The sequence below is a fragment of the Ochotona princeps genome, chromosome 11 (assembly GCF_030435755.1).
Source record: "Ochotona princeps isolate mOchPri1 chromosome 11, mOchPri1.hap1, whole genome shotgun sequence".
Classification (NCBI taxonomy): Eukaryota; Metazoa; Chordata; class Mammalia; order Lagomorpha; family Ochotonidae; genus Ochotona; species Ochotona princeps.
The window spans coordinates 72,038,737-72,063,694 of NC_080842.1; the positions used below are offsets into that span (position 1 = coordinate 72,038,737).

At 58.8% G+C, this 24,958-nt stretch overlaps 1 protein-coding gene across 2 annotated transcripts in view; it reads right to left on the bottom strand.

Moving 5' to 3' along the window:
- Positions 1–2,834: 2,834 nt before the first annotated feature.
- The window catches only part of AFAP1 (actin filament associated protein 1), a 115,800-nt gene continuing 93,676 nt past the window's right edge, over positions 2,835–24,958 (bottom strand). The window contains exons 11-19 of one of the 2 annotated variants that reach the window (XM_058670316.1): positions 24,536–24,747; positions 22,694–22,839; positions 17,144–17,261; positions 12,559–12,822; positions 10,542–10,656; positions 8,652–8,816; positions 7,138–7,328; positions 5,236–5,400; positions 2,835–3,066 (exon numbers count right to left, since the gene is read on the bottom strand). In XM_058670316.1, the coding sequence (XP_058526299.1) occupies positions 3,040–3,066; positions 5,236–5,400; positions 7,138–7,328; positions 8,652–8,816; positions 10,542–10,656; positions 12,559–12,822; positions 17,144–17,261; positions 22,694–22,839; positions 24,536–24,747 (1,403 nt within the window). In that variant the 3' untranslated portion in view covers positions 2,835–3,039. The remainder of the gene's footprint in view (positions 3,067–5,235; positions 5,401–7,137; positions 7,329–8,651; positions 8,817–10,541; positions 10,657–12,558; positions 12,823–17,143; positions 17,262–22,693; positions 22,840–24,535; positions 24,748–24,958) is intronic. The other variant, XM_058670317.1, reaches the window with a different exon arrangement.

Consider the following 24,958-nt stretch of genomic DNA (forward strand, 5'->3'; position numbering starts at 1 on the left):
ATTAGCGGTGCAAAAGCCGCAGCACCTTCCTTGCTGCAGCTTGGGTCGCCTTTGGTCCCTAAGGCGCGGCCTGCATCCTCTGCCAGCTCTCCCCCAGGGCAACAGCTCCCCACACGGGCAGGGGAGCCCCCACTGCCTCAGCCCGCATGCCTCCGGGGCTGAGCTGGGTGTGGGAAATTTAGCTCATTTCACAGTATGAACCCCGCCAGTGGTGGGGGCAAGCATGAGGAGTAACAGGACCCCAAAACTGAAGTACCCTCTTTGGAACATAAATCCGAAATGACGGTTCTGTATGAATTCAGGAAAATACACACAAACAGGAAGGCGACACTGCATCCCTGGAGTGTGGCTGGCACCTATGAATGCTGGCTGGAGAGGGGGCAGCTGTGTGCACCAGCTGTGTGGAGTCAGGCCACACCCAGAGGCTGCCAGACCTGGGTGGGCTCCCCCGCCCCCCCAGAGAGGTGTGACCAGAGTAGACACCGTCTGAGAAAGCAGGGACCATAACCACAAGGGTGTGTTCAGCCCACAGGACCCATGCATGGGGGCCTGAAGGGACATCTAGCAGAGCCAGAGCTCTGCCCTGCAGTGGCCCTCTGTGCCCAGACAACATCTGGGGCATTGGCAGCCTGCTGGACAGGTCTGCTTATGCGGAACCAGCTAGAACATGGCGACAAGAGCGGGGGCAGGCGGTGCTGGGCACCACCACAGGGCACACCCTGGGGCGGGGGGGCAGCACAGGTCACAGGTTTGATTGGACAGTGGTCCCTGGGCAGCAGTGTGGCCAGCCCTTGCTCATCTGCATGGCCCAGCTCTGACCCCTGGCATGCTGGCAGACCCATGGCTGCTACCTTGCAGTGGGGCTGTGGGCTTCCTGGTGTAGGCAGAGCTGAGCGCCTGCCCGCTGTGGGCAGAGGGGGATGAGCAAGGGCCACGCTTGAGCCCAGGCCGGGGCCTGGGGGGCGACTTTGGCCTCAGAGACCACATTAGCACTAGCTGCCTGCCCCCTCGTGCCAGGTCAGCATACTGTTAGCAGTGGCCAGGCCCTGTGCCCTCACGGAGCCAGCTGTGCCCATGACTCCCAAGCCTGGGGCCCCTCTTCCTGGGGTGGGCGGGATCCGGGCGGGCGAGAACAAGAGCACCGGGGGTGCCCGACAAGGCGGCTCTGTGAGGCGAACTGTACAGACATAAATTAGACACTATTTACTCCACATGTACAAATAAATAACTTATTTGGAAGCAAGCGCTGGGGGTGAGGCTCTGACCCAATCTAAGCGTGCCCGGGGGTGGCCCCAGGGTGTGGCAGTCACAGTGCGCAGGTGCTGCACGTTAGACCTGTGGCGTGGAGCACGGATCTGTCAGCTGTCTCCTCACTAAGGCTCAGGCTGGAAAAGCAGCTACAGCCCCAGGGCCTCACACACACACCAAGTGGCATGCTGCAGCCACGAAGCACCTGAGGTGCTGCTGGCACTCTGCCTACCAGCTCAGCGGTGCCCACTGAGCAGGGCTGAGGCCGAGTTCAGTCTAGCCCTTTGCCTTGCTTCCTTCAGTTGCAGCTGAAAGCTGGCATGGGCTCATGGGTAAAGCAGCCTGTCCATCAGAATGACTGAAGCCCTCATCCCATAGCCTGGACGCAGGTGGCAGGGTCCACAGCAGCTCCAGCTGTCTTCTCTTTCTAGAACGTGGCTGCCCTGTGCCTTCAAGTGATGTACAAGTGCCAAGGAAGGCGTCTGCCTGCCCACCGAGCTGGGTTCCCTGCCGGGACTCCTGTAGCCACGCTCCATGGCAGCTCCTGTCCGGACACAGGGCCTCTGCCCTGCCCGTGCCTGTCGTCATGGCTGGAAGGCACGCAGGAGCACCGAGCCTCCTGCCAGTGCTAAGCTCGTGCTGGGTGGTGGCAAGCACACTGCCAAGTGTGCTTACAGCACGTGTAACAGCTGCACGCTTTGAGCAGAGTCCACTGCCTACACTGGGACTGGCCCCCGGTCTGCAGGGGCTTCCAGCAGCGGCCACTCTGACCCTGTCCCTCGCCAGGACTGCGAGACCCTGAGGGTCCCTCTGGAGCCTGACACGGGAGGGGTAGAAGCCAGCCCCACCCTCAGAAGTTTCCTCTTCCTGCTCAAGCAGCTGGACTCTCCAAGAGGCATGGCACAGAAGGCGGGCAACAGGACAGACCCTGAGGCTGCCCCTGACCCTCTCTACTCGGTCGGTGGGTGGTCAGCGTTAGGCTAGGGTGGGGAGAGGGGCTCCCAGAGGCTCCGCCCCCCAGGAGCTGGAAAGCGCTCACCTGCAGCAGGACGCAGGGAGGGGCTGGGGAGGGTGCGCTCTGCTGCCCTGTGGAGGCAGCGTGGAGGGCTCACAGAGGACAGACAAAAAAGCTTCAAGTAGGTTACAACAGAATGGCAGCTTCTCACATTCTGAAGACAAAGCATTTGCCGGAAAGGAAAAGCGTGGGCAGGCAGCTTAGGTTCCACAGCACCTTCCTGGCCTTCCCGCTGGCTGGGGGCCAGGCGGCCACAGGCACATGGCTCAGGGCCTGGCAGGAGACCCAGGCTGCATGGTGGTCGCTGACTGCTCACAGCCATGGCGGCTGGGGGGGCAGCCAGGCCCTGCTCTGCCAGGGCTCACCCCAGCTTCTGTCCGCGCTCATGAAGCCGCCCTCTCGGGCCGGGCTGGGCTTGGTAAGAGCAAGTCAACTGGCTACCAAGACAGCGGTACCGAGACAAGTCAACGGCTGCCAAGGCAGCGGGCTGCCGGCTGCAGGGCATCTCTTCCTGTTCACCTTTTTTGTATATATGTATTTTTTCTCTCACAAATAGAGCTGGCGACCAAAGTCTTACCAGTAAACTTTTTAAAGGGCACCATCACACAGGAGCGAGAGTCCGTGTGGGCCAGGGCCCGGCAGTTGGCATCAGGACGCAGTCACATGGCTGTTCGTGCGTCCTGCCGTAGGTCATGCTGGTGCAGTTTCCCGCAGTGGTGCGGACGAGGGGCCGGGTGGCCAGGCTCTACCTGGGGCCCCTGAGGGCTGGCCTCCGCTTAGGTTCCGTTCTTCAGTTCCCATTCCTAGAGGGGAGGGAAAAGTGTGAGTGCACGTGGCCTAGGCCAGCCACACGGCTCCTACAGGCAGCTGCCTGATACGGCAGACCCACTTCTGGCACACAACAGAGAGGCTGGAAGCAGCCACCCAGTGTGACTTATCTGTGTCCCCCATGCCCAGCGGCCAGGGACAGGCATAGCCTCGGGTCTACGGGCAGGCAGCCAGGTCAACAGAAAGGGGCCTGTGCCCCAAATAGCCTCCTGGCCAGAGGTGGGGGAGCCCAGGTCTGCTGCCCCAGGGTGAGCCCTCAGACCGCACACTCTCCCCAGGACACACACCTGTGTGAGGGCCCTGGCAGCTACCCAGAGAGATAGCAGATGAGTGGCGGGATGCTGTGAAGTAACAGGGAGATGCTTACTCCACTGGACTGCACACCCCAGAACAGCTACAAGGCCAAGTTCATGTCACCTTCATTTTACCACAAAAAAAGCATTAAAATGTGTGTGTGTGTGTGTGTGTGTGTGTGTGTGTGTGTGTGTGCGCGCGCTCAGGCTGGCACTGTGGCACACCAGGTAAAGCCACCAACTGTGACACCAACATTCCACACTGGGTACTGGTTTGTGTCCCAGCTGCTCCACTTTCTGCTAACGTGCCTGAGAAAGCAGTGAAGCATGGCTCAAGTGTTTGGGTTCCTGCACGAAAGTGGGAAACGTGGATGAAAGTCCTGGCTCTGCAGCTATTGGGGAGTGAACCAGTATGTGGAAGAGCTCCCTTTTGCTAATTCATGGGTGCCGAAGTGAGCCAGCCTCTCCGTGGGGCTGCTCAGCCCTAGGTCTGAGTGCTGATTGGGTGGCTGTGGGGACACAAGAAACCGACCGCCCGAGTGGCACGGGCAAAGGCCAGATACCAGCCCTACCCAGCCTCACTCGAGAGCAGCTGGCAAGGTGAGGAGAACATGGACGCAGGCTCACATTGTCTGGGGACAAAGCTCTCACCCCATGCTCTCTCACCCACACCTGGCTCCCTCCAGCTGGCCCTGGGCATGTGGGCACCACCCAGCTGTGTGGCATATTCTGTGCTTTTCCCAGCAGTGGGTGAGACCCAGAAGCAGCCTCCTGGGAGGGACTAGGTGTGGACGCTGCCGAACACGCCCAGTAACAGCTGGGTGAAGCAGGCATGCCTCCCAGCACAGGTCGCATTGATGGCGGGCTTGTAAGGATGCTGCTGTACCCAGGGTCACAAGGCTGTGTGGCTGTCCCCACCTCCAGCAGGGCCCCTGGTACAACCTCAGAGGTTGTGACACTGCACCAGACACTCTGCTGGGCACCTGGTTCGATTCCTGCCCTTGGGAAACATGGAAGGGCCCAGGACTCAGGTGTGTCTGCTGCCCACGGGGGGCAGGATAGAGCCCTCCACACCAGGCCTGGGCAGCCCCACCCTGGGGCCCCTGCAGAGGGGCCAGCGGACAGGCTCGCCCATAAAGGAAGAGGTAGGGGTGATGATGAGGATATTGATAAAAGGCTCTGCACTGGAAGGTGCTATGGCAGTGAGAAGTACTTCCTGAGCATGCCCTGGCCTTTGGGCAGGCACACCCCTCTGTCGGGGCGGAGCTGCTCTGGACCCTCCTGTCCAACCTGAGACTGGTCCTGGAACAGGTTCCCAAGCTGTCGGAGGACTGGGACAGGGCAGGGGTCACGGTGAGAGAGGCAGCGCCTGAGACCGGGCCCAGAGCCGCCTACTGGGTGGCCAGGGGTCCGTCCCAGGCTCCTGGCAGTGTGGATCTGGGCACTGAGCACCATGAGTGGCCAGTCTCAGGACAAGACTGGGAGAGAGCGTGGAAGGTCAGGGAGCCACACGGCACGCCAAGGTGCATGCTGGGGCCACAGGGGCGGAGCCAGGGCCACAGGAAAACTGACTTCTCTTTTGGAAGGAATCACAGCACCCTAATGAAGCCTTGAGCAGGGGTCAGCCGGCCCGCCTCAACTCCAGAAGACGCCATGTGTGTGGCCTGCCTGTTCCAGACACTAACTGGAGCCCCTAAGGCAGGTGCAGGCTTCGCCGTTCCCAGTGGGGGCACATGAGCAGCAAGGGCTGGGGGTTGGCCACTTGGCCCACTGCAGTGCAGCATGGTAGTGGCGCAGAGACCATGTGCCCCTCCTTGTGTGCAAGGAGGTGCCCCCGTGCCAGGCTCTCACCTTGGCCTTGCGTAGCACATGCCCACGGCAGGGGGAGCTGCCGGCGGCTGGCTGGCTCTTCTTCAGGATGGCTGCGCTGTTGACGGGCAGGGGGCCCTCGGCGTCACTTGTGTCGCAGCTGGAGATGGGCGAGTTTTCCAGCGTCCGGGGCCGCAACACTGGAGACTGCAGAGGGAGACAGAGATGGGAGCTGTGTGAACCAGGGAGGCCACGTGTGCCCTCCAGCCACAAACTGTCCAACAAGACACAGGCTTGGAAGTGGGAGAGGACAACAAGAACAGGATGATCTGAGGAATGGGGCTGGCCCAGTAAGCCCATGAAGCCCCACCTCACACCAGGGACCTGGGAGCCCACAGCTGTCCCAGCAGGGCCACCCTGGTGTGGAGCTGAGAGGGTAGGACTCAGGTCCATGTCTTCTCCCCACTCTGTCCCTCTGTATCCACCACGCCAGTTTCCTGGGAGTTGCCCCAGGGGTCACTGTTCCTGGGGACTGGGCACAAGCATGTGGACCGAGGCTCAGCCCTGTAAAAGCGCAGACCCTGCCGACACGGTTTCTGGAAGGCTCAGCATGGAGCGACATGTCCCCAGCGCCACCCTCGATATACTTCGGGCCTGTCATCCCAACCTGGGAGCCAGGGTCCCCCAAGTTGCAGCTCTGCCAGCGTCCTTATTCTTGCTGCATCCCCACCCCGCCCACTGACGTCTGACACACGGGTGTGCTGTTTGCTCCTTCGGCAGGCAGCACCCTCCCTGGGTGCACAGGTGTGGCACGCAGAAGGGTTCCTAGGAATGGGCATGGCACAATAGTGACATGAGCTCCAAGTGGCACTAACAGGCAGGTAGTCATGAGTCTACTCGGGGGCGAATGAGCACTACACATGTAGTGGACCGCACAGCTGTGGGTGTGTCAAGTCCACGCAGGACATGGAAGCACGGGACCCGGCCCACACCAGGGCTGCCCTCCTGAGCCCCACTGTGCAGTGGCCCTGGGCCTGGGCACAAGGCTGCCAGGTGTTGCTGTCTTCTGATGCGAGGGCGCTGGCTGCTGCGGCGTGACAGAGACTAGGGCTTGTGGGGAGGGAGAATGAAGCGATGGGGACAGTGTGGTGGGACAGTGTTGAGGTGGGGGCGTCACGGGAACCTGTCCACCTTGCCTGTGTGCCCAGCCAAATGCTGGAGCTGGGCGGGCGTATGTGTGTGAGTGTGCATGTTACATGTGCACACGTGGATCCTGTGCATGTTTGTGTGTGCACACATGCTTGTGTGTGTATCTATGCTCGTGTGCATGGCGTCCGTGCACATGTGTGTGCATCTGTGTGCACATGGGTACACACTGTGTGTGTGTGGTACTGGTAGGACCACCCAGGCTGGCATCCACTGGCAGTGTGCACAGGAGCTGAGGAAGGAGCACCTGGGGTGAGAGCAGGGCGCACCGTCGGCGGCACGCTCGCCTCCCCAGCCGCGGTGTCTCATCTGTAAGATGGAAACAGCGTCACCTGGCTCCCGAGCCAGCAAGGGTCCACGGCCCCGTGCAGGACAAAGCAACAGAGTGACCTAGTCACGGGGACACGTGCCTCCTTCACTCTCGGTCCCAGCACCGGCCACCTGTACAGACTTGTTGCCTGGAATTGAATCTCACATGGGACCAGCCCGCAGCCAATCAGGACTCAAGGGTAGAAGACCGGGCTCTGGCATCAGATTCCAGGAGCAGCCAGAAAGGCCTCAATGGGTCCTTGAACCTCAAGATGTCAGTGAAAAAAAGCAAGAAGGGCCAGCAGCCGGCTGGCGCAGCTGACGGAAGCTGTGGCCGGAGCGTGAGGGTGAGCGCCCCTGAGGAAGCCAGGGCAAGCTCCCAGTCTCACCCGGGGCCACGGGGTCTGGGCCGGCGCACAGGACGCCTACCTGCGGGCTGGACGTCCCCGACCGGGGCTCGATGGCCAGCCCGAGCGTCACGCCGCCAGCCAGGGCCTTCCGCAGGCTCTCCTTGAGCTCGGTCAGCTCCAGCTCCAGCTCCACGCGCTCCGCCTCCTTCTGCTTGCACTCCTCCTCCAGCTTCTTCAGCTTCTCCTCCAGGACCACCTGCGTCTTCCTGCCTGAGACGTGGAGACAAGCACTGCCTCATTGGTCCTCGGAGTACTTGTGCCTCCCCGGGGGCCTAAAGCCCTGCGTGCTGGGCGCCCGGAAGCGCCTTCCCACAGCTGAAGTGGCAGCCCTCACAGGGCCAGAGTTCTTCTCTACCCGCTTCCCTGAGCCTGAGAGGACACAGGCAGGACACAGGGTCACAACCTCACAGGCTCAAGGTGTTCCCGAACTTGAACTACGACTTCAGAAGGCATCACAGATCCTCAGTTCTGACTGCCCTGGCAGTTGCTCCTCAGTCACCTCACCACCCCTGGGATCAGACGGTGGCTGAACCTACGTTGCACAGGACACCACACTTCTCTAGGCCACGCCTGCTCTGTGCTGTACACAGCGGGCAGGTGAGCACACCATGTGAGGCGAGGGCCAGTGCACAGGGCCCAAAGCTCCGTGGTCCTTCTTCGGCTCCGCCCTCAACCACAGAGGAGACCCGCCTCCTCCGCCCGCAGACCAGTTGCTCCATGCGGTTCTGACTCTGCACCCACAAGCCAGGGCAGTCCGATGTCACAGCCTGTCAGACCATAGCCATACTGACCTGCCAGCCCCAGCGTGCTCCTCCGGGCTCAGCTGCAGCAGTAACCACTTGGTCACCCCAGCTGCCCACTGCCGGTTCAGCAGACACATGCATCAGCTGCCACCTGAGGGCACACACCCTCTGCCCCTCCACACCCTTGCCTTCCAGGCTGGCCCCAAACAGCAGGACAAATGCACGTGGTCACATCCACCCCAACTCAGGTCCTCCATTCCTGGTTCCCATGCTCACAGAAAGTGTGAGCCAAGCCAGGCGCCGGGGCCGGTGGGATGCTGGTGCTCACCATGCCTGCGTTCTGCGCTCCTCCGGCCACTCTGGGGATCTGCCTCCCACCTCCTGGCCTCTGGCCGCCCACTCTCACTCCAAGCCTCAGACACTGCCTTGCTCTCAGCAGCACCTCTACCCCCGCAAAAACCCTGGCCCCCCCGCCGCCCCCACACTCCTCTCCCCAGGCACAGCCGTCCCACAGGGACACCCACAGCTCCTGAGCCCCTGGATAGCCATGTGCTCCACAAATCTGCCGTGGAGAGCATCTCTCTTGCCTGGAACTGCTTGGGACCAGGCCGGGCTCTGCCCACCAGCTGTACCATTCAACCATGCTAGCCCATGCCCTGGGCCTGCCAGCAACGCCTCTGAACCCCAAGAAGTGCCGCCTGCACTGACCCATGGCTGCCAAGGTGGGCCTGGGGGTGGGGCCATTCGCGCCACGCCTGGGAGCCTGGCCAGCGGTGGCCGCCTCTCCTACCAGTGTTGGCCTCGATGGCAGCCCGCAGGTCCCGCCTCTCTTTCCGCAGCTGGGCCAGCCTGTTGCGTAGGGCCTCCTTCCTGCGCAGCAGCTCCTCCTCCTTGCCCTGGAGCCGTTTGGCATCGGCCTCCACGCGATTCTTCCCGTATTTGTACTGGTCGGCACCTAGAACCAAGGCAACAACTGGCTGGCAGAGAAATGACAAAGGTACCCCTGCCCTGCCCACCTGCCCCTCAGCCAAGAGCCCAAAGCCACTGCTCTGGCGGCCTGGGGAAATGTGCAAGGACTTGAGAGGCCAGTGCCACTGTCCAGGGTAACGGGACGGGTGTTGTGCAGGAGGGTCACTCGTTCCCACGCCAACATGCCTGCACACCATCACCTAGAAACTCCGCCTCCACTCGGCCTCCGTGCTGCCTAATGCAGCTGCCTGAATCCAGCAAACACTCAGCCTCGCTTACTTTTCTCTTCTGTCACCGTTAGAGGTCACCGAAGTTAATACACGTTCCCCCAGCCTCAGGAATGGAGGAGTAAGTCATGTGTGAGGTGAAATCAGCACAGACGCAGAGACCGGTCAGCGTGCCACGCTTCCCTGCACACAGACCTGGCTCCTGAGACTGTGAGTCCCTGCCCTGATGCTGCCTGAGCAAAGGCAAGACCAGCCCTGGGCAGGCCCCGTGGAACCTGGCCCCGAGGACAGGCTGCCCAGGCTCCCAGCCCACAGCGCTGCCACGTGGGTCTGAGGAGTCAGGGGCAGCCAAGCTCATAGCGAGGAGAGGACACAGGGGCACAGGCACCAGAGCTGATGGGGAAACTCCAGGGCTGGGCCGGGCTGCAGCCTAGGACAGCCCCGCAGCTCCCACTGCGCACTTGCTGCCAGGTAAGCCACCAGGCGGAGGATGGCAGGAGCGTGCAGGCATGGAAGCCCCTCCTCTCGCCCTGGGGAAGGGTTGTGAAGTGGAGGTAGCTCCATGCTAATACAGTCTTGCCGTTGTTACCCCAGTCAGGGTGACTCCCAGGGGGGCAACAATGCTTGTCAGGGCCAGCTCAGCATTGGCATCCAACCGTCTCCCTCTGGGCCATGTCCTGGCCAGGCCTGGATGCTCTGGGACCAGTGTGGAAGTCCCTGCGCGCTGACCTGCAGGTGACTGCCTAGGACCCACAGCTCCAGACAGCGACAGCTGCACACCCAGCACTGGCCGGCTGGGCCTGGCTGGAGGAAACATGACAAGGGCCGAGTGGGCCCAGATGGGGCTGACTGTCCTCCCAGCAACGAGGGCCTCAGGTACCCAGGCTGACCGGGCAGCTCACGCTCGCCTCACGGCCCCCTTCCCAGTCCCCACTGGCGGGCTCTGGGAGCTGCAGGCCTTTCTTCCTTCCTGGAGGGAGGAGCTGCTGTCTCATCTCCACAGTGAGGGAGAGGACACCACCATGCAGAGTGGCCATGAAGCACCAGAAGATTCCTGGGTGTAGGCACTAACACACCACAGGAGTAACCTTCCTGTGGGTTCCCACGCACAGACAGGGCCTCAAGGCGTGGTGCACTGCCAGTCAGCGTCCCTGGAGCTGGCTGACAGGTGAGGGCAACAGCACCTGAGCTGAGGTGCTCCCGGGGCTCGCCCGGGCTGGGGCAGGACACCACTGTCCCCTGACTGATCTCCGGGCCACTCACGGGGGCTCTGCAGGCTGGACCTGCACATGGCTTCTATTTGCATCCATTTTAAACCTAGTGCAGGCTTTCCCTGCACACAGAGTTCGAGGGCAGCATTAAAACCCCTCTCCTCTCTCTGGCCCAGCAAGAACGAAGAAAGTACCCTGGCCCAGCACTGGTCTCTGCTGTGCGAACAGCTCACAGGGCCCCCGCGGCTGCACCGACTCCCATGGCCCACTTACTTGAAGCTGTGCGCTTGACGCCGGCCGTGACTTCGGCTTTCCTTTGCTGACTGCTCACAGGCTTCCCTTTGCCTGGAGCCCCGCTCGACGCCACGGGGGGCTTTTTACCCTTGAACTATTGAAATTAACAGAGAAGAACATTAAAAACCAAACCCTAGCTGCAGCGGTTCTCTGCAGCAGCTTCTCTCACTATGTTGGCAGAACCCAGCAGAGAAATCGGGTCGGTTTCTAGCCCGGGACTGTGGAGATCCTCCTGCAGTGGCTAAGGGGGTCCTAGCACTGGGGTTCGCAGCAAATGGGGGCTCTGAGAGGCCTTCAATGCTGCGGAAGCCACACGACCGGCCTCCATCTGTATGTGCGCAGACAGCACCATCTTAACCACTCTTCCCAGGGAGTCCCCACTGTCCCGAGGCACCGTGAGGAAGGGAAGGACGCCTTGAAGGGTACAGTACTGATAGAAGACAGCCAGGCTCAGCCTCCCACAGAGGCTGAGGGGCAGCACAAACACCTGCAAGGGAGCCGATCAGCCATGCACACCAAGCTGAGCTAGCAGGAGCCTGCCTCTAAAGCTGCGCAGCTGTCCTTACTGGAATCCTGGGAGGCTCTGCAGCCAGACTCCTGCACCCACGAGGGGTACATTGCTGCTCTGGCTGCAGGATGGGGCCTGAGGAGGATGCAAGAGCAGCTCAGGGGCCGCGTGGCGGCTAGCACGGGCTCCCAAGGTCCAACAGTGCCCCCACGGCTTTGACTGCCACGGCCAACAAATGGTGTATTTTACCAGTGTGGGATTAGAGCCCCTTAGCGCTGTGATCTGTCCAGCTCTTCGGCAAAGGCTAACTCTGGACAACCAAGCTGGACCTTTCCTTCAGCCCTGGGCCAGGCTCATGGGAGGCAGAGTCAGCTCCCAGCTCCCGCTCCTTTGTTCTGGGGATGCTGAGAGCCCCAGAAACATCCCTGGCCTCTGTCCTCTTATACGCCTCTCCCATAGGACACCAACAGGTCAACTGGCACAGCCCACAGTGCAGCACACAGTGACTCACCCTGTATGGTTCTAAGAATGGGGTCTTACTGTGGAATTGAAAGGTCCTTGGGAAAGCGACCGGATGGGGATGAGGACTAAAGGCACTGTCGGGGAGCACACAGCTGTGCTTCTGAGGGAAAGCAAAAAGTAAAGTGGACTTACCTTGACTTGTCCTTGCGTAACTCCCTGGAAGCCCCCAGGACCGTCTATCAGTCCTGGCTTGCTGGGAAAGCCACAGGAGCCCTCCCACCTGGCTGCGCCCAGGCCAGGGAGGACACCCGAGTGACTTGTAAAATAACCCACACACAGAGGTACGCTGCAGGCCACCACCACCTGAAAACTTAGGCTTGTCCCAGGCATGCACGAGGTTTAAGATTCCCCAGTACAAGTGAGAAGCAGGCCGTCTGCTCGGTGGTACTGTGTTTACATAAGGTGCTTGGCTCTCTGGGCAAAGCACAAAGCATTTACAGGGTAAAAATGCTTGGCAACATAAAATGAGTGTTTACTCTGAAATGCTACATTTTAGACAAATACGGGCTCCACCGACGGTCACACCCAGTGTGGGCAATTGGGGAATGAACCCGCACATGGAAGATTTCTATCTTTCTGCCTGTCTCTGCTTGTCCAAGTTATTTATCATTCAGTATTCATCAAAACTCCTCTTTAGCACACAGCTTCACACTCCAGGCTCAAAGGCCAAAAAGCCATCACCACAGGGCTTTCCTTTTCTCATTTGTATGCAAGAAACCACCACTTCAAGGAGTTTTATTAACTTTTTCTAAAATCTTTGCCCTGGTTCATGTAATTACTAAAGTTTTGGCAAATTTTCCAAGAAAGGCAAGAGTCAGAGGTTAGGTCAGACAGCTGGGAGAGCCACGGCGCCCAATGCGGGCTTCCTCTGCATAGGGGTCTGGGGCACCTCCCACTTGCCCCATTCTCGGTGTGTCCCGGGTAGTGAGCGGGGATTCTAGACTAGCAGAGGGCGAGGGGCAGTACCTGAGAGTGCGGCCCGCCCGAGGCCCTCCCCACGGAAGAAGTGTTAGTGAGAGAGGCAGGAGGCGGGCTGCAGGAGGCTGGGCGTTTGTAATGGTTAGAGGAGAGCTTGTCAGCAGGCAGCCTAGAGGCCTTTCTGTCAGCAGCAGTGGAGCGGGCAAAGATTTTCGGAGACGGCAAGTTATCGTAGGGGCCTGCGTTATCGTAAAGCACCTCTTCTCCCACGCCTCTGCTGCAGGAAGCGGGAAAGGCATCGTCCGGCTCCCACTGCAACACACACAGCTTGTTGTTAGTGACTCACAAGCAGAGCTCAGCAGGCTGCAGCAGGGCAGTGAGATGTTATGGGCACCCTCTAAGCACACAGGCTCACAGGCTCCGGATGTTAGCAACACTAGACACAAACACAGCCCACGCACTACACCCCCGCCCCCACATGCACACGCACAGGCAGGAAGACAGAAAAACACTTCCATAATTTTGGGGTCTTTTAGAAAAGTTAACTTTTCCCTTAACTGTCCCCAGGATCACTGGGTTATGAAGTCCTGTTTTGTTCTAACTTATTAAAACAGAGAAATGATGATTCGGCATTTTCTGCTGGAGAATCAGAATTCAGATGTTCCCAATACAGGACGAGGTGGTGCCATGAGGGGGAGGGCACAGCAGAGGCTCCCTTGGGGACAGGCCACGTGTACCCCTCGCTCCACTTGAAGACAAAAGACCTGAAATGTTCCAGAAAATAGGATATTTCCAAATCCACAGCCCTAATGGCATCGTGTCTGTGGAAACACTTCACCAAGACACCGGCAGAGGCGTGAGCCACTTCATGGGATGGCCGTTAGTGAATGCACATGTTAACGCAGAAATTCTAAGCAAAAATGAATAACCACAGCCGGCCCCTCAATGTTTTAAAGGTCTTTATAGATTTCTCTGCACTTAAGTAGAAAATAGTAATTTACATGCTCTGCTCATGGGCTGCTCCTGTGTTCCTGCAGAGCCGCCTTCTGCCAGCCTGCAGTTATCGTCTTTGTTATAAAAATAGAAAACCTTTAAAATGCCACAGAAGCATATTTATTCCTTTGCAATCATTTTGATGTGTTTATTTTTATGCTGCTGGGGACCATCTATAATCTAAAAATAATGGCACGCAAAGATGCACACAGGTGAGAGCTCCCTGACGACAGCAGCACGCACTGTCCGGAGCTCTTCAACTGTCTAAACTGTCCTGCCCAGAGTAGCAGGGGCTGCCGTGGGGAGGAAGGCTCAGAAAACACAGAGGTTTCTAGATCAGAAGTAAGTATGTACGTACTTCCATCCTGGATTAGTCACTGGGGAATAACGAATGGGTAGGAATGACTGATGTTGCTAAAAATGTCAAGTATGGGCCATAAAAATGTCTCAGAACCTAGAAGCAGAGCCCTCCAGAACAGCTCACCTGGCGGCACTGCACAGCCCAGAACCCTACGGGTGCTCTCCCAGTCCCAAGCCAGGGTGCCCATCAGCACCCAGCTGGAGCTGAGCCGGGCACCCCACTGAAGCACAGGCACCCTGAGTGGCTGTGGCTCGAGCACCCGGGTCCCGGTCGCACCCCGGGAGGCCTGCAGGATTTCTCAGTGTATGGCTGTTGCCTGCAGCTGCTGCAGGTGCTCGGGGACTGAGCCAGTAGATGGAAGATCTCTTTTATTTTTAATTTTTTTGTTCTTTTCTTTCTCTCCTTCAAATAAAAATGAAAAATAACAAAAATATTATTTAAAAAAGGATAGCAGATTTTTAAATTTCTGAATCACATTAAGCTGTGAATGGCTCCGCACCCCCCTCTCCTTCTGGGGGTACCTAAGCCGGCAGAGCAGCAGTGTGCCCCACGGTGGGCGGTGGAGCAGGGTGAGGCCTGCAGTCCTGCGGATTCTCTCACCCAGGTGGCTGAGGGCGCAGCTCCAAGGTGGGTCTGGCAGATCACTGCCGAGAGCTGGTGGTCGCGAACAAAGGCTCAGACGGCCCATTCTCAGGAAAGGAGCGTGGGGCCCACATCCAGGGAAGCGCTGGCTCTGCCTGCCAACACCCAGCTGGGCCCAGGCCGGGATCTGCCAGGGTCACAGTGGTGGGGTCCCCAGGGGGCAGGGCTTGACAAGCCATCTGGTCTGGCTGCAGGGCCGCAGGGCCGCAGGGCTGCGGGCAGTGGAGCAGGCGCTGACTGGTAGGATCTCAGCTCTACTCCACCGGACAGGGGCCTCCTGTGGGCCTGGCAGCCACCCTGGGAGCTGGAAGTCTGCTCCTGCTGACGCCATGTCCTACAGTGGGACACAGCCCCCCAGGCACCCCACCTTCTGACACTTCAGGTCTGCTCACGCCATGGCACGGTGAGCCCTCTGAGGACAAAGCCAGGGTGTCAGCCTTACTCTTCTACTTCCTGGCACTGACCTGCTCACTAGGAGAAAGGCGGCACACACGGCCAAGGAGGAATGTGACAGTGAGCAGCAAGGACAGGAGGAGGATGCAGTGGTGACAAGTGACAGCCCTGGGCAGTGCACTAAGGGCTCATGGTCAGACTCCTCTCCTGGCAGACCAGTGGGCTGCAGCTTGGGGAGTCTCTGGCCCACAGACCTTGTCATGCCCACGAAATCACTTGGTCTGGCTTAGCCAAGGTAACTGAAAGGAAAACTTTAAATGCAATCAAGCTATAGCTGGCTGTTTTTAAGCTGATGATTTTGAGTGGTTCATGAATGATGTGATTCTATTCAAACAGCTCTAGGCAGAGAAGATTCCCCAGCCCTGGTGACAGCAAGGCACCAACCCAGGGACTGTCACGGGCACAGAGTGAGGTGCGGATGTGCTGCTCATGGCTCCGGAGGGAACTGGCTGTCCACCTTTGATCCCCCCACAGGGACCTGGTCTGCTCACCTGTAGACACTAGCCCTTGCCCTGGGACGATGACACGGCCAGACCGGAGGATCAGTCACAGTCACCAGAAGGCGCCTCTGCCCAGGCTGGGACGAGCAGCACACACTGCACCTGCCTTCAGCAACGCCCTGAGATGCCCCCACGGAGAGACAGCAGGCCCAGAGGTCTGTCACATGCCTTCCTGCGGCTCTGAGCAAAGGCTGAGCCCAGGGGCTCCGTGGGCGTGCTCACTCAGTGCTCAGTGCTCGGTCAAGCAGCCAGCTCAGAGGGTGCCTACCAGGTGAGGGTAGGTGGGGACATGAGTGAGGCGCACATGCGGGGTGTGCTCTGCTCATCCAGGGGCTGGAGAACCTTTTTCCTGTAGGGGCCATGCGGGTGTTTCCAGCACCATCTGCAGGCTACGGAAACATCCAACATAGAAGGCTTAGCCTGCCAGGCCTGCCAGTGTGGCCTGCAGGTAAAGCTTCCTCCTGTCGCACCAGCTTCCCATATGGGTACGGGTTTGAGTTCCAGCTGCTCCACTTCCGATCCAACTCCCTGCTGATATGCCTGGGAAAGCAGCAGAGGTTGGTCCAAGTGCTTGGGGCCTGCACCCACGCGGGAGATCTGGAGGCAGCTCCTGGCCCAGCCTGGCCCTGTAGTCACTTGGGGAGTGAACCCAAGGGTGGAGGATGGCTCTTTCCCCATCTCTCCCTCTCTCTCACTCTGCCTTCTGAGTCATCAATACATCTTTTTAAAGCCTGCTACAGATTTGCTGACTTTCAAGTCCCACCTGCGGCTGCCTTGGCACACTGTCCCATGATTCTGTAGGCCTTACTTGCCCTGAGCACTAGGCTACTCACACCTAAGACACAAGCAGGAAAAAGAAAATGGCGCAATGGCCTAGTGGCTAAATCCTCATCTTGGAAGCACCAGGATCCCGTATGGGGGCTGGTTTGGGTCCCGGCTGCTCCACTTCCCTTCCAGCTCCCTGCTTGTGGTCTGGGAAAGCAGTAGAGGACGGCCCAAAGCCTTGGGACCTGCACCCATGGGGGAGACTCAGGAGAAGCTCCTGGCTCCTGGCTTCAGATTGGCGCAGTTCCGGCCATTGTTGTCACTTGGCGAGTGAACTGGCAGATAGAAGATCTTTTTCTCTGCTTTCCTTCTCTCTGTGAATCTGGTATGCCTTTCCAATAAAAATAAATAAATTTTAATAAACAAATAAATAAACTGAAGCCCCTCAGGCTGACTGGCTGCTGGCGAGCCAGTTAATGCCAACTGCCCTTCTGTGTCTATGGGCGCCCCGGGAGGCTGCCTGGCCTGAGACCTGTTCGCTGCTTGGGGTGGTATTTCTTTCTGGAGTTCTAGCAGATGAGAACGAACTGCTTACTGAAAGCTTGCACTGTGTTCTGTGTGGACTTGTCGAAGTTACAGAACCAAACACACTCCTCTCCTGCTAGCTCTGTAAAGTGTGCGAGAAATTCTGTTAACTACGTTGACAACCAGCGCCACAAGGTCTACCGGGTTAAACTGGTCACGTGATCCAAGGAAGTCAGCACATCAGAGACCAGGAGAGAGGACACACAGTCTTGTTAACCCTGAAGTGTCAAGATTAAAAAGTGCTACTTCGTTAGGGCTGAAGCCAGAGGAAGCAGAGTGCAGAATGTTCCAGACAGCTGGCTGTCTAAGAAGCCCTCCCGAGAAGAGCACTCACCGAGCCGTTGATGCAGGGGACGTCGTCGTAGTGCAGCGCCGTGCCGCTCGGGTGGGCATAGCCGTTGGAGTGGCTCCCTAGGTATGGGTTGGTGCAGATCCCACGCCTGTTCATGAAACTGAAGACAGAGGGAGGGTCAACACCCAACACCTGACTCTTGATCCTGCTCTGCTGTAGCACTAGGTCTTGCATGCCCAAGGCTGGGAGAGGAGGGCCGTAGGGGCAGGCCACAGTGATGGACAGCGTCGGGCAGGAAGGAGGTGTCTCCTGGAGGGACAAGGGAAACCCCTCCCCCCAGGATCTCAGTCAGGATAGCCCTCACTGCCTCCCTGTAGCCAGGGGCCGTGGAAATGCTCACCAGGCACACACAGCAATGCCTGCAAACAGGGACTATGAGTCCATGCCACAGGGGCCAGCTCCTGTTCACAGTCGGCTCCACTAGTCACAGCTGCGGACGTCCTGCCCACATGCCCTACGGCCTCTTCTGGTATCACGAGCTCTTTGATGAGAGTGAGTCTCACAGGCAGGGACCACCACGCGGCCTGCAATGCGATGTCACTTTCCCAGGACTTGTTGGTTAAAAGCTTGTGGCCTGGGGCCAGCACCATGGCTCAGTTGGCTAGTCCTCCACCTGTAAGCACTGGCATCCCATATGGGTGCTGGATCCTGTCCTCACTGCTCTGCTTCTGGGCCAGCTCCCGCCTTATGGCCTGGGAGAGCAGCAGTTTCTAGTGTGTATTCACCAGCCCTGCACCCCAGTACAACACACACTCCCTGAACCCTGCAGAAAGAGCCTCATACAGTGGCGAGATTCACGGCTTGGAAGGTGTGATATGGTGACACAGAGACACAGGGGCCTCAGGGCCCTGGGGTTCTCTAAGCGAACAGATCACAACAGCCCTTCCCACCATGAAGCAGGTGATTTCTGGAAAGTTCCTAGAGATGATGCAATGTGGGGGTCTAGGGTCAAACAGCACACACACCCAGTGTGCTGTGTGGGTGTCTGCCATAAGATAGCACACACACTGCAGTATGAAAGATACACGGCTGCTCTCCCCCATGGGGTCTCGGCCATGAACAGTCTGAACTCTGAAGCCGGTATGGGCCCACGCTGTCTCCTCACGGCAGGACCCTGGAGGGGTCACGGCAGGTACAGATATTTTGTTGCCACTGTGCGGGACAGGCCCCGCAGGAGGTCCCAGGTAGAAATAACCTCCAACCCAGGCAAGGCCACCTGTGATGGCAGAGAACGCAGACTGAGAAAGGCCATGCGTCCCAGAGCCAAGACGGACATGGGGCCCTTCGTGTCCAGGTGGGGCCGTGGCCACGGCAGGGCTTGTAGCTCAGTGTTGAAGTGGAAATGAGGCCAAGAACCATGAGCCCCCACAGGACCTGGGCTTCCTCTCTGCCTCAGGGACTGAGAGGGTGTAGGGAAGGCCGTTCCTCCTCTCTGGCCAGTACGGTCACGGCCACGGCTTCCTACCAGGCCTGCCTGGAGAGCACGTGCCCCACCTGCCTCCCCTGCGGATCACTCTGTGGCCGCGGCCCTGGAGCCACACTCGCTGACGACTCCATAGCTGAGTGCACCAGCCTCCCTGGCACACAGGGCAGGGCCGCACTGTTCTCTGCGGACGCTGCCTATTCTCACTCGGACACACCATACACCCAGCTAGCTCTCCTGGGAAAGGTGTGTCAGTGGAGTGGAGAGACCAGGGAGATGGCTTTCATCTTGGCCATTCTCCCACGGGAGTCTGCAAATGTGCATGGCCTCTGTCGCAGCAGTGTTTTTGTGAAAGGAGAAGATGAAAATGCATCCACGGCTGACCAGCCTCTCCCACGGAGACGCGTGAGGTAAAGCAGCCCTGTGGACACAGACTCACATGGCAGCCTGCAAACCTGCAGCTCCTCGGAAGACAAAGGGAGCTGCCACAGCGGGGCCACAGCTGGGCGTCGGGGGCCACAGTTGGGCGTTGGGGGCCACAGTTGGGCGTCGGGGGCCACAGCTGGGCGTCGGGGGCCACAGCGGGGCCACAGCTGGGCGTCGGGGGCCACAGTTGGGCGTCGGGGGCCACAGCTGGGCAGGTCTCCCTGTGGGCAGCAAAGCTTGCCCAGGAGCCTGATACGGGCCAGGCATCCTGATGGGGGCCTCAACTTCCAGGCCACCCACCAGCTCTTACGTGTATTTAACAGAAAATACTGCAAGGCTAAAATCTACCTGTCTTTCTCAAAAACTGTGACCTTTCCACATTTGGTTTAGGTTACAAAGAAAAGCCAAGCTCGGTCCAAGGGAGACTATCTGTAGTGAGGGTTTCCTTTAAACGTTCCTTACAGTTACAACGGAAGCACCTTCCTGCTAAGTAGAGACGACAACCCAGGACGCCATGTCACACTGGCTGTGCAGAGCTCCTTAAAACAGTCATTTCCAACACACTTTGGGGGGTGGCAGTGAGGGGCTGCACCACCTCCTGGGGTGCCCACACTGTAAGAGTGCCATGTCAGTCCTGGCTGCTCCCCTTCCAGTCGAGCTCCCTGCAAATGCACGCAAGGAAGCAGCGGATGACGGCTCAAGGACTGGGCCGCTGCCCCTGTGTGGAGATCTGAAAGGAGCTCCTGGCTCCGAGCTCCAGCCTCGCCCAGCCCAGGCTAATGTGGTCATTTTGGGACTAAATTGGTGAACTGAAGATATCTCCCCCCAACCCCTTTCACTGTTTTGCAAGTAGATAAAAAAAAATTAAAAACAAATATGTTTCATTTACTGCACAGCACTTAAAGACTGGCAGATGTGCTGGAATATTTGCAGAGTGCAAAGGACTCAGAACAACATGCCTGTGAGCAACAGCAAGTCCTGACGACATGCGCCGCTGTCCCCTTGTGTGGCGCAGCATGAGACTGCTTCCCACTGTCACGGCCTCCTTCCCTCCACAGGCAGCAGTCAGCTCTCCCTGGAGAACCACGCCAGCCCCACAACATCCGGGGCCGAGCATCACGCCAATGCTCAAGACACAGAGGAGATGGGCCACACTGTCCACGCAGCCCTGGCAAAGGAGATGGGCCACACTGTCCACGCAGCCCTGGCAAGGGAGATGGGCCACACTGCCCACGCAGCCCTGGCAAGGGAGATGGGCCACACTGCTCACGCAGCCCTGGCAAGGGAGATGGGCCACACTGCCCACGCAGCCCTGGCAAGGGAGATGGGCCACACTGCCCACGCAGCCCTGGCAAGGGAGATGGGCCACACTGCCCACGCAGCCCTGGCAAGGGAGATGGGCCACACTGCTCCACGCAGCCCTGGCAAGGGAGATGGGCCACACTGCCCACGCAGCCCTGGCAAGGGAGATGGGCCACACTACCCACGCAGCCCTGGCAAGGGAGATGGGCCACACTGTCCACGCAGCCTTGGCAAAGGAGATGGGCCACACTGCCCACACACACCCTGGAGTGGAAGGCAGACAAGGTAAGTAGCAGCCCCATATTAGCTTATCCTCCTGTGCTCACGGGTCTCTGCCTCAGAGCGGGCAGCTGGCTGACATGGGCAGGTGGACTGGTTCTTGCCACCTGCTGCTGACGTCATTTCCACGCCCTCCTGCAGGCCCACGCCTGGACTCTTGGGATGAGGGGCAAACATCGTCTTGCCTCGCCAGTCTGCCTGAAGGAGACAGAGGCATTGGGCATTTGGGAACGGCTCATCCACACATGTCCTGCTGGGGAAGACCTCACCAAGACAGGAGCCGGGACTCCCTACTGACTGCCTCCATGCTAGAAATGAAATTGCCACAGTCTCTTGCTGAAAAACAACAGCAGCGTGGCCGGTGCTGCCACAGCAGCTAAAGCAGCCACGTGCAATGCCAGCGTTCCTTATCAGAGTGTCGGGCAGAGCCCAGCAGCTCTGCCTGCAGCTGAGCTCCCTGTACTGTGTTAGAGTCCACGGGCCCTGCCTCCAACAGGGGAGGGCTGGCTGGGGTCCCAGAGGATCCGTGGTTCAGACTAGACTACAGCACACTCCACTACAGCACACCCCACTACACTCCATTCCATCATGTTCTCCGCTACGAGTGAGCCCAAGCACTGCTGCTCTACCTGTCTGTAAATCTTTGTGATGTCTGTGTCACCAGACGTGGGTAAGGGGAGCACGTCACACTCATCCCTATGGCCATAACCACTTTGTCTGGGCAGACCTGAACTCTAGCTCTCCTAGAGATGAGAGACACTGGAGACTCGAACTGGCGGCAACCGCCTTCCTTCCCTCTCCATGACATGTCTGGGGTGATCTCGGACGCACGCAGGACCGGGGCACACCTTCTGGCCTGGTCAGCCCCAGCCCACGCTGTCAGCAGTGGCCTTGTGTGGGCCTGACCGTGGGAGTCCGTGTGCCGGCAGCTGTCCAGCTCGCAGGCTCCCAGACGCTCACAGCGTAGCAAAGGCTCTCTCCATGCCAAGCAGAGTGGCTGGACGCTGATTTTCCAGACACGACAAGCGCATCAGGCTAGCTCACCCCATGAAAATGCACCTGGTGCCAAAGCGTGAGCGCTCACAGGTGTCAGCTGGTTTTCCAAGCACACACTGTAAACTCGTAGTGGCGCCACGAGCCAGGCAGGAGAGCGCTGCACATGGAGCTGGCCACTGCCCTTGCGTGCACACTGGCCTTCTGTGGCCGCTCCGTGCCAGCACGCAGATGCCTGGACAACAGTACCTACTGGCTGACCCTGGGCTAAATGCCACTTTCAGCACTTCGTCCAAGACGGCTTCAGGGGAACCAGCATGTGCTCTCGCTGTTGTGAATGCCCGGAAGCGATGGACCACAGGACTACAGGGTCCAAGTGTCAGCACGGTGGCGTCACTGACACAAACGTCCAGACAGGTGAAGCTCACAGCGTCCTCGTACATCCTGAACACAGCGTGAGGCGACGGCCTGTCCAGGACTGAGCAGCTCAGGGGTCTGTACCCCACCCTGGGACTGCTGCCACAGCTAAACCACTACAGCGACAATGAAACATCCACGGCTCAGCAGGACAGTTCAACCTGTAATAACACTTTGTAAAAACCACAGCTCGAATTTGAAGGCATGTGAGTGACAACTCTGAAGGCTTGGTCTTGTCACACATTATACAGCTCCCCACTGTGAATCTCAGGACTGTTCCTCCACCACCTGGGCCAGCAGACGGCAGCACACAGGCTGGACGCGGCCTCGGAGGCTTCTGCAAACAGCTTCCCTGGGATACGGCGACTGCAACCACCACATGAGTGTGCCTTGGCCATGCTGCCTATGACATGTGTGTGCTTCTGTCCCACCACCTACCACACATGTGCCTTGGCCATGCTGCTTATGACACATGTGTGCCTCTGGCCACAACAGCGGAGTCGAGCAGCCACAAAGCCAGAGACAGAGCTGCAGAGGGCCTGATACGACTCCTCCAGCAGGAAACCCAGGGAGGAGAAACAAGGCGAGTATTTAGGAAGTGTGGGTCAACAGGGAAAGGGGAGTCTCGAGGCTGCCCTCTGTTGAGCAGACAGCACGTGGGAGGAGCGTCTGGGCAGGGGCCGTGGGCTTACCAGAAGGTCTGCTTGGCCGTCTGGACGACACTCGCAGACACCTCCACGTCTATGTAGTCATAATGCAGGGCGCCGGGGTCTGCAGACGAGCCCGTCTCGGCCAGCAGAATCCCGATCCATCGGCCCATGTCTTCAGAGGAGGATGCCTACGGAGGGGGACCGGGGACACTTTATTTCAGCACAGAGAGGGCCCATCTCCAAAAGCATGCCACTGCAGAGGCAGGGAGAGGGACATGTGAGGTGTGGACGTGAACATGACAGGGAGGACGCCAGCGCACACGAGTTACGCAACAATGACACAGAAGGAGGAGTCGGAGAGCCTAAATAGCTGCCGATGGTTCAAGGGTGGCAAGCACTGTGATGGGTAAACACCAGTCCAGCAAAGGTGTTTAGAAAGGCTCTGTAATGCAGCCACACAACCTGCCCTCCCGTGGCTGCTGGCCAGCCCTGAAGACGGGCAAGGATCACCCAGGGGCCCCCCACGGAGCTGAACTGGCCGGCTGCTTTCTCTTGGACAAGCTGGCACTGAAAGTTAACGACTTTCAGACCAACTGTGTTTCTAGAGATATAGGAACATTTTGGAATCACTGGGATGTTTTTTAAAAAAATTCAACTGAGTGGTGCAGTTACAGACAGAGGGAAAGAGAGGGGCATCTTCCATTCGCAGACTCACTCCCCAGTGAGCACAACAGCCAGGGCTGGACTGATCCAAAGCCAGGAGCCAGGGGCTCCATTCAGGTCTCCCATGTAGGGGCAGGGTCCACCCACTTGGGCATCTTCCATTCGCAGACTCACTCCCCAGTGAGCACAACAGCCAGGGCTGGACTGATCCAAAGCCAGGAGCCAGGGGCTCCATTCAGGTCTCCCATGTAGGGGCAGGGCCCACCCACTTGGGCATCCTCAACTGCTTTCCCAGGCCATTAACAGGGAGCTGGATGGGAAATGCAACACCCAGGACGTGAGCTGGCACCCATATGGAGTAAGGAGATCTTGAGACTGGGGCATCTATGGCTTACTTCTATAGCTTTCTGTGAAAACAACTTCCAGCATGTAGTTCAAGAACAGGACCGTCTAACGGGCAGCTTTACCCTGGTGGCATCCCCACTGCGTGGTCACCACACAAGCATCTCATGGTCTTAGACCCCAGCACCTGGTGCCCTTTCACACCGCCGAGCAAGGCACAGGGGCACTGGTGGGGGCCCTGACACGTGTGCACCTGGCGACACCTCCCATGGTAACAGCCAGGACAAGCAAGAGAATAGACCAGGGTAGACAGGGTGGGAACAGGTGGGTGAGAAGGGAAACAGAACAGAACTTGTGCAACAGGCTGAGCACGCCAGTTGCGATGGCTGACTGCTGTGCCAGGAGCAGGGAGCGCAGGGAAAGCAGCTTTCCACAGCCCAAGGCGCTCCTTCTACTCCTGGGGCACACAGCTCACTGCCTGCTAGCTACAGGTGGACCCCAAACACCTGCTTCATCTGGGAGAAGTCTGGAATATTCCATACCAACTATCACCATTTAGGGGAAAAAGTTCACTGGCAACTTTGAAGCAAGCCATTTCCCCGGCACTCTGAAAAAGCAATCCACCAGATGGAACTGCCCGTGTGCTGTGGCTGCAGACACAGAGAAAACAAACGAAGAAGCAGGGAATGAGGCAGGGAGACCAGACGCGCACAGGTCAGCCGCAGCCGGCCTATGCCACCTGTCCACGGCAGGCCTGTGCCACCTGTGGGTCAGTGTCACTCAGAGAGAGGAAAGGCAGAGCCCACGAGGATGTGGCTCTGATAGCAAGGCTGCACCGTGGGCCCTGGCCACAGGGCAGGATGCGTGCACACCCCGTACCTCCAATACGGCCACCTCCTGGCCGTTGCGGAGCAGGCGGAAGGTCAGTGGGTGCTTGGCATCGAGGCCTGGGATCACCTCACAGCCACGCAGGGGGATGGAGACGACATGAGTCTTCAGGTCGGCCCTGTCCTTGTGCAGAACGAGCTTGTTGTCCTTGACCCTGCACCAGCGCTCCCTCCAGCGGTTATTGCAGAGCACGTTGAGGTAGCCTGTGGGGCAAGCGCAAGGGGTCAGGCACCCAGCTGCAACCAGGCCCGAAACAAACCAGTGCAGTGGCCTTAAACCCACATTCCAAGAACACGGTACACGGATTTCTCACAGGCTTTGGGGTTTTCACATGGCAGCAGAAATTCACAATTGAAATGGGCCAAGAACCAGGCTCCTGACACCTAAGGTCTGTGTGGGGCCCAGTGTTCCCCA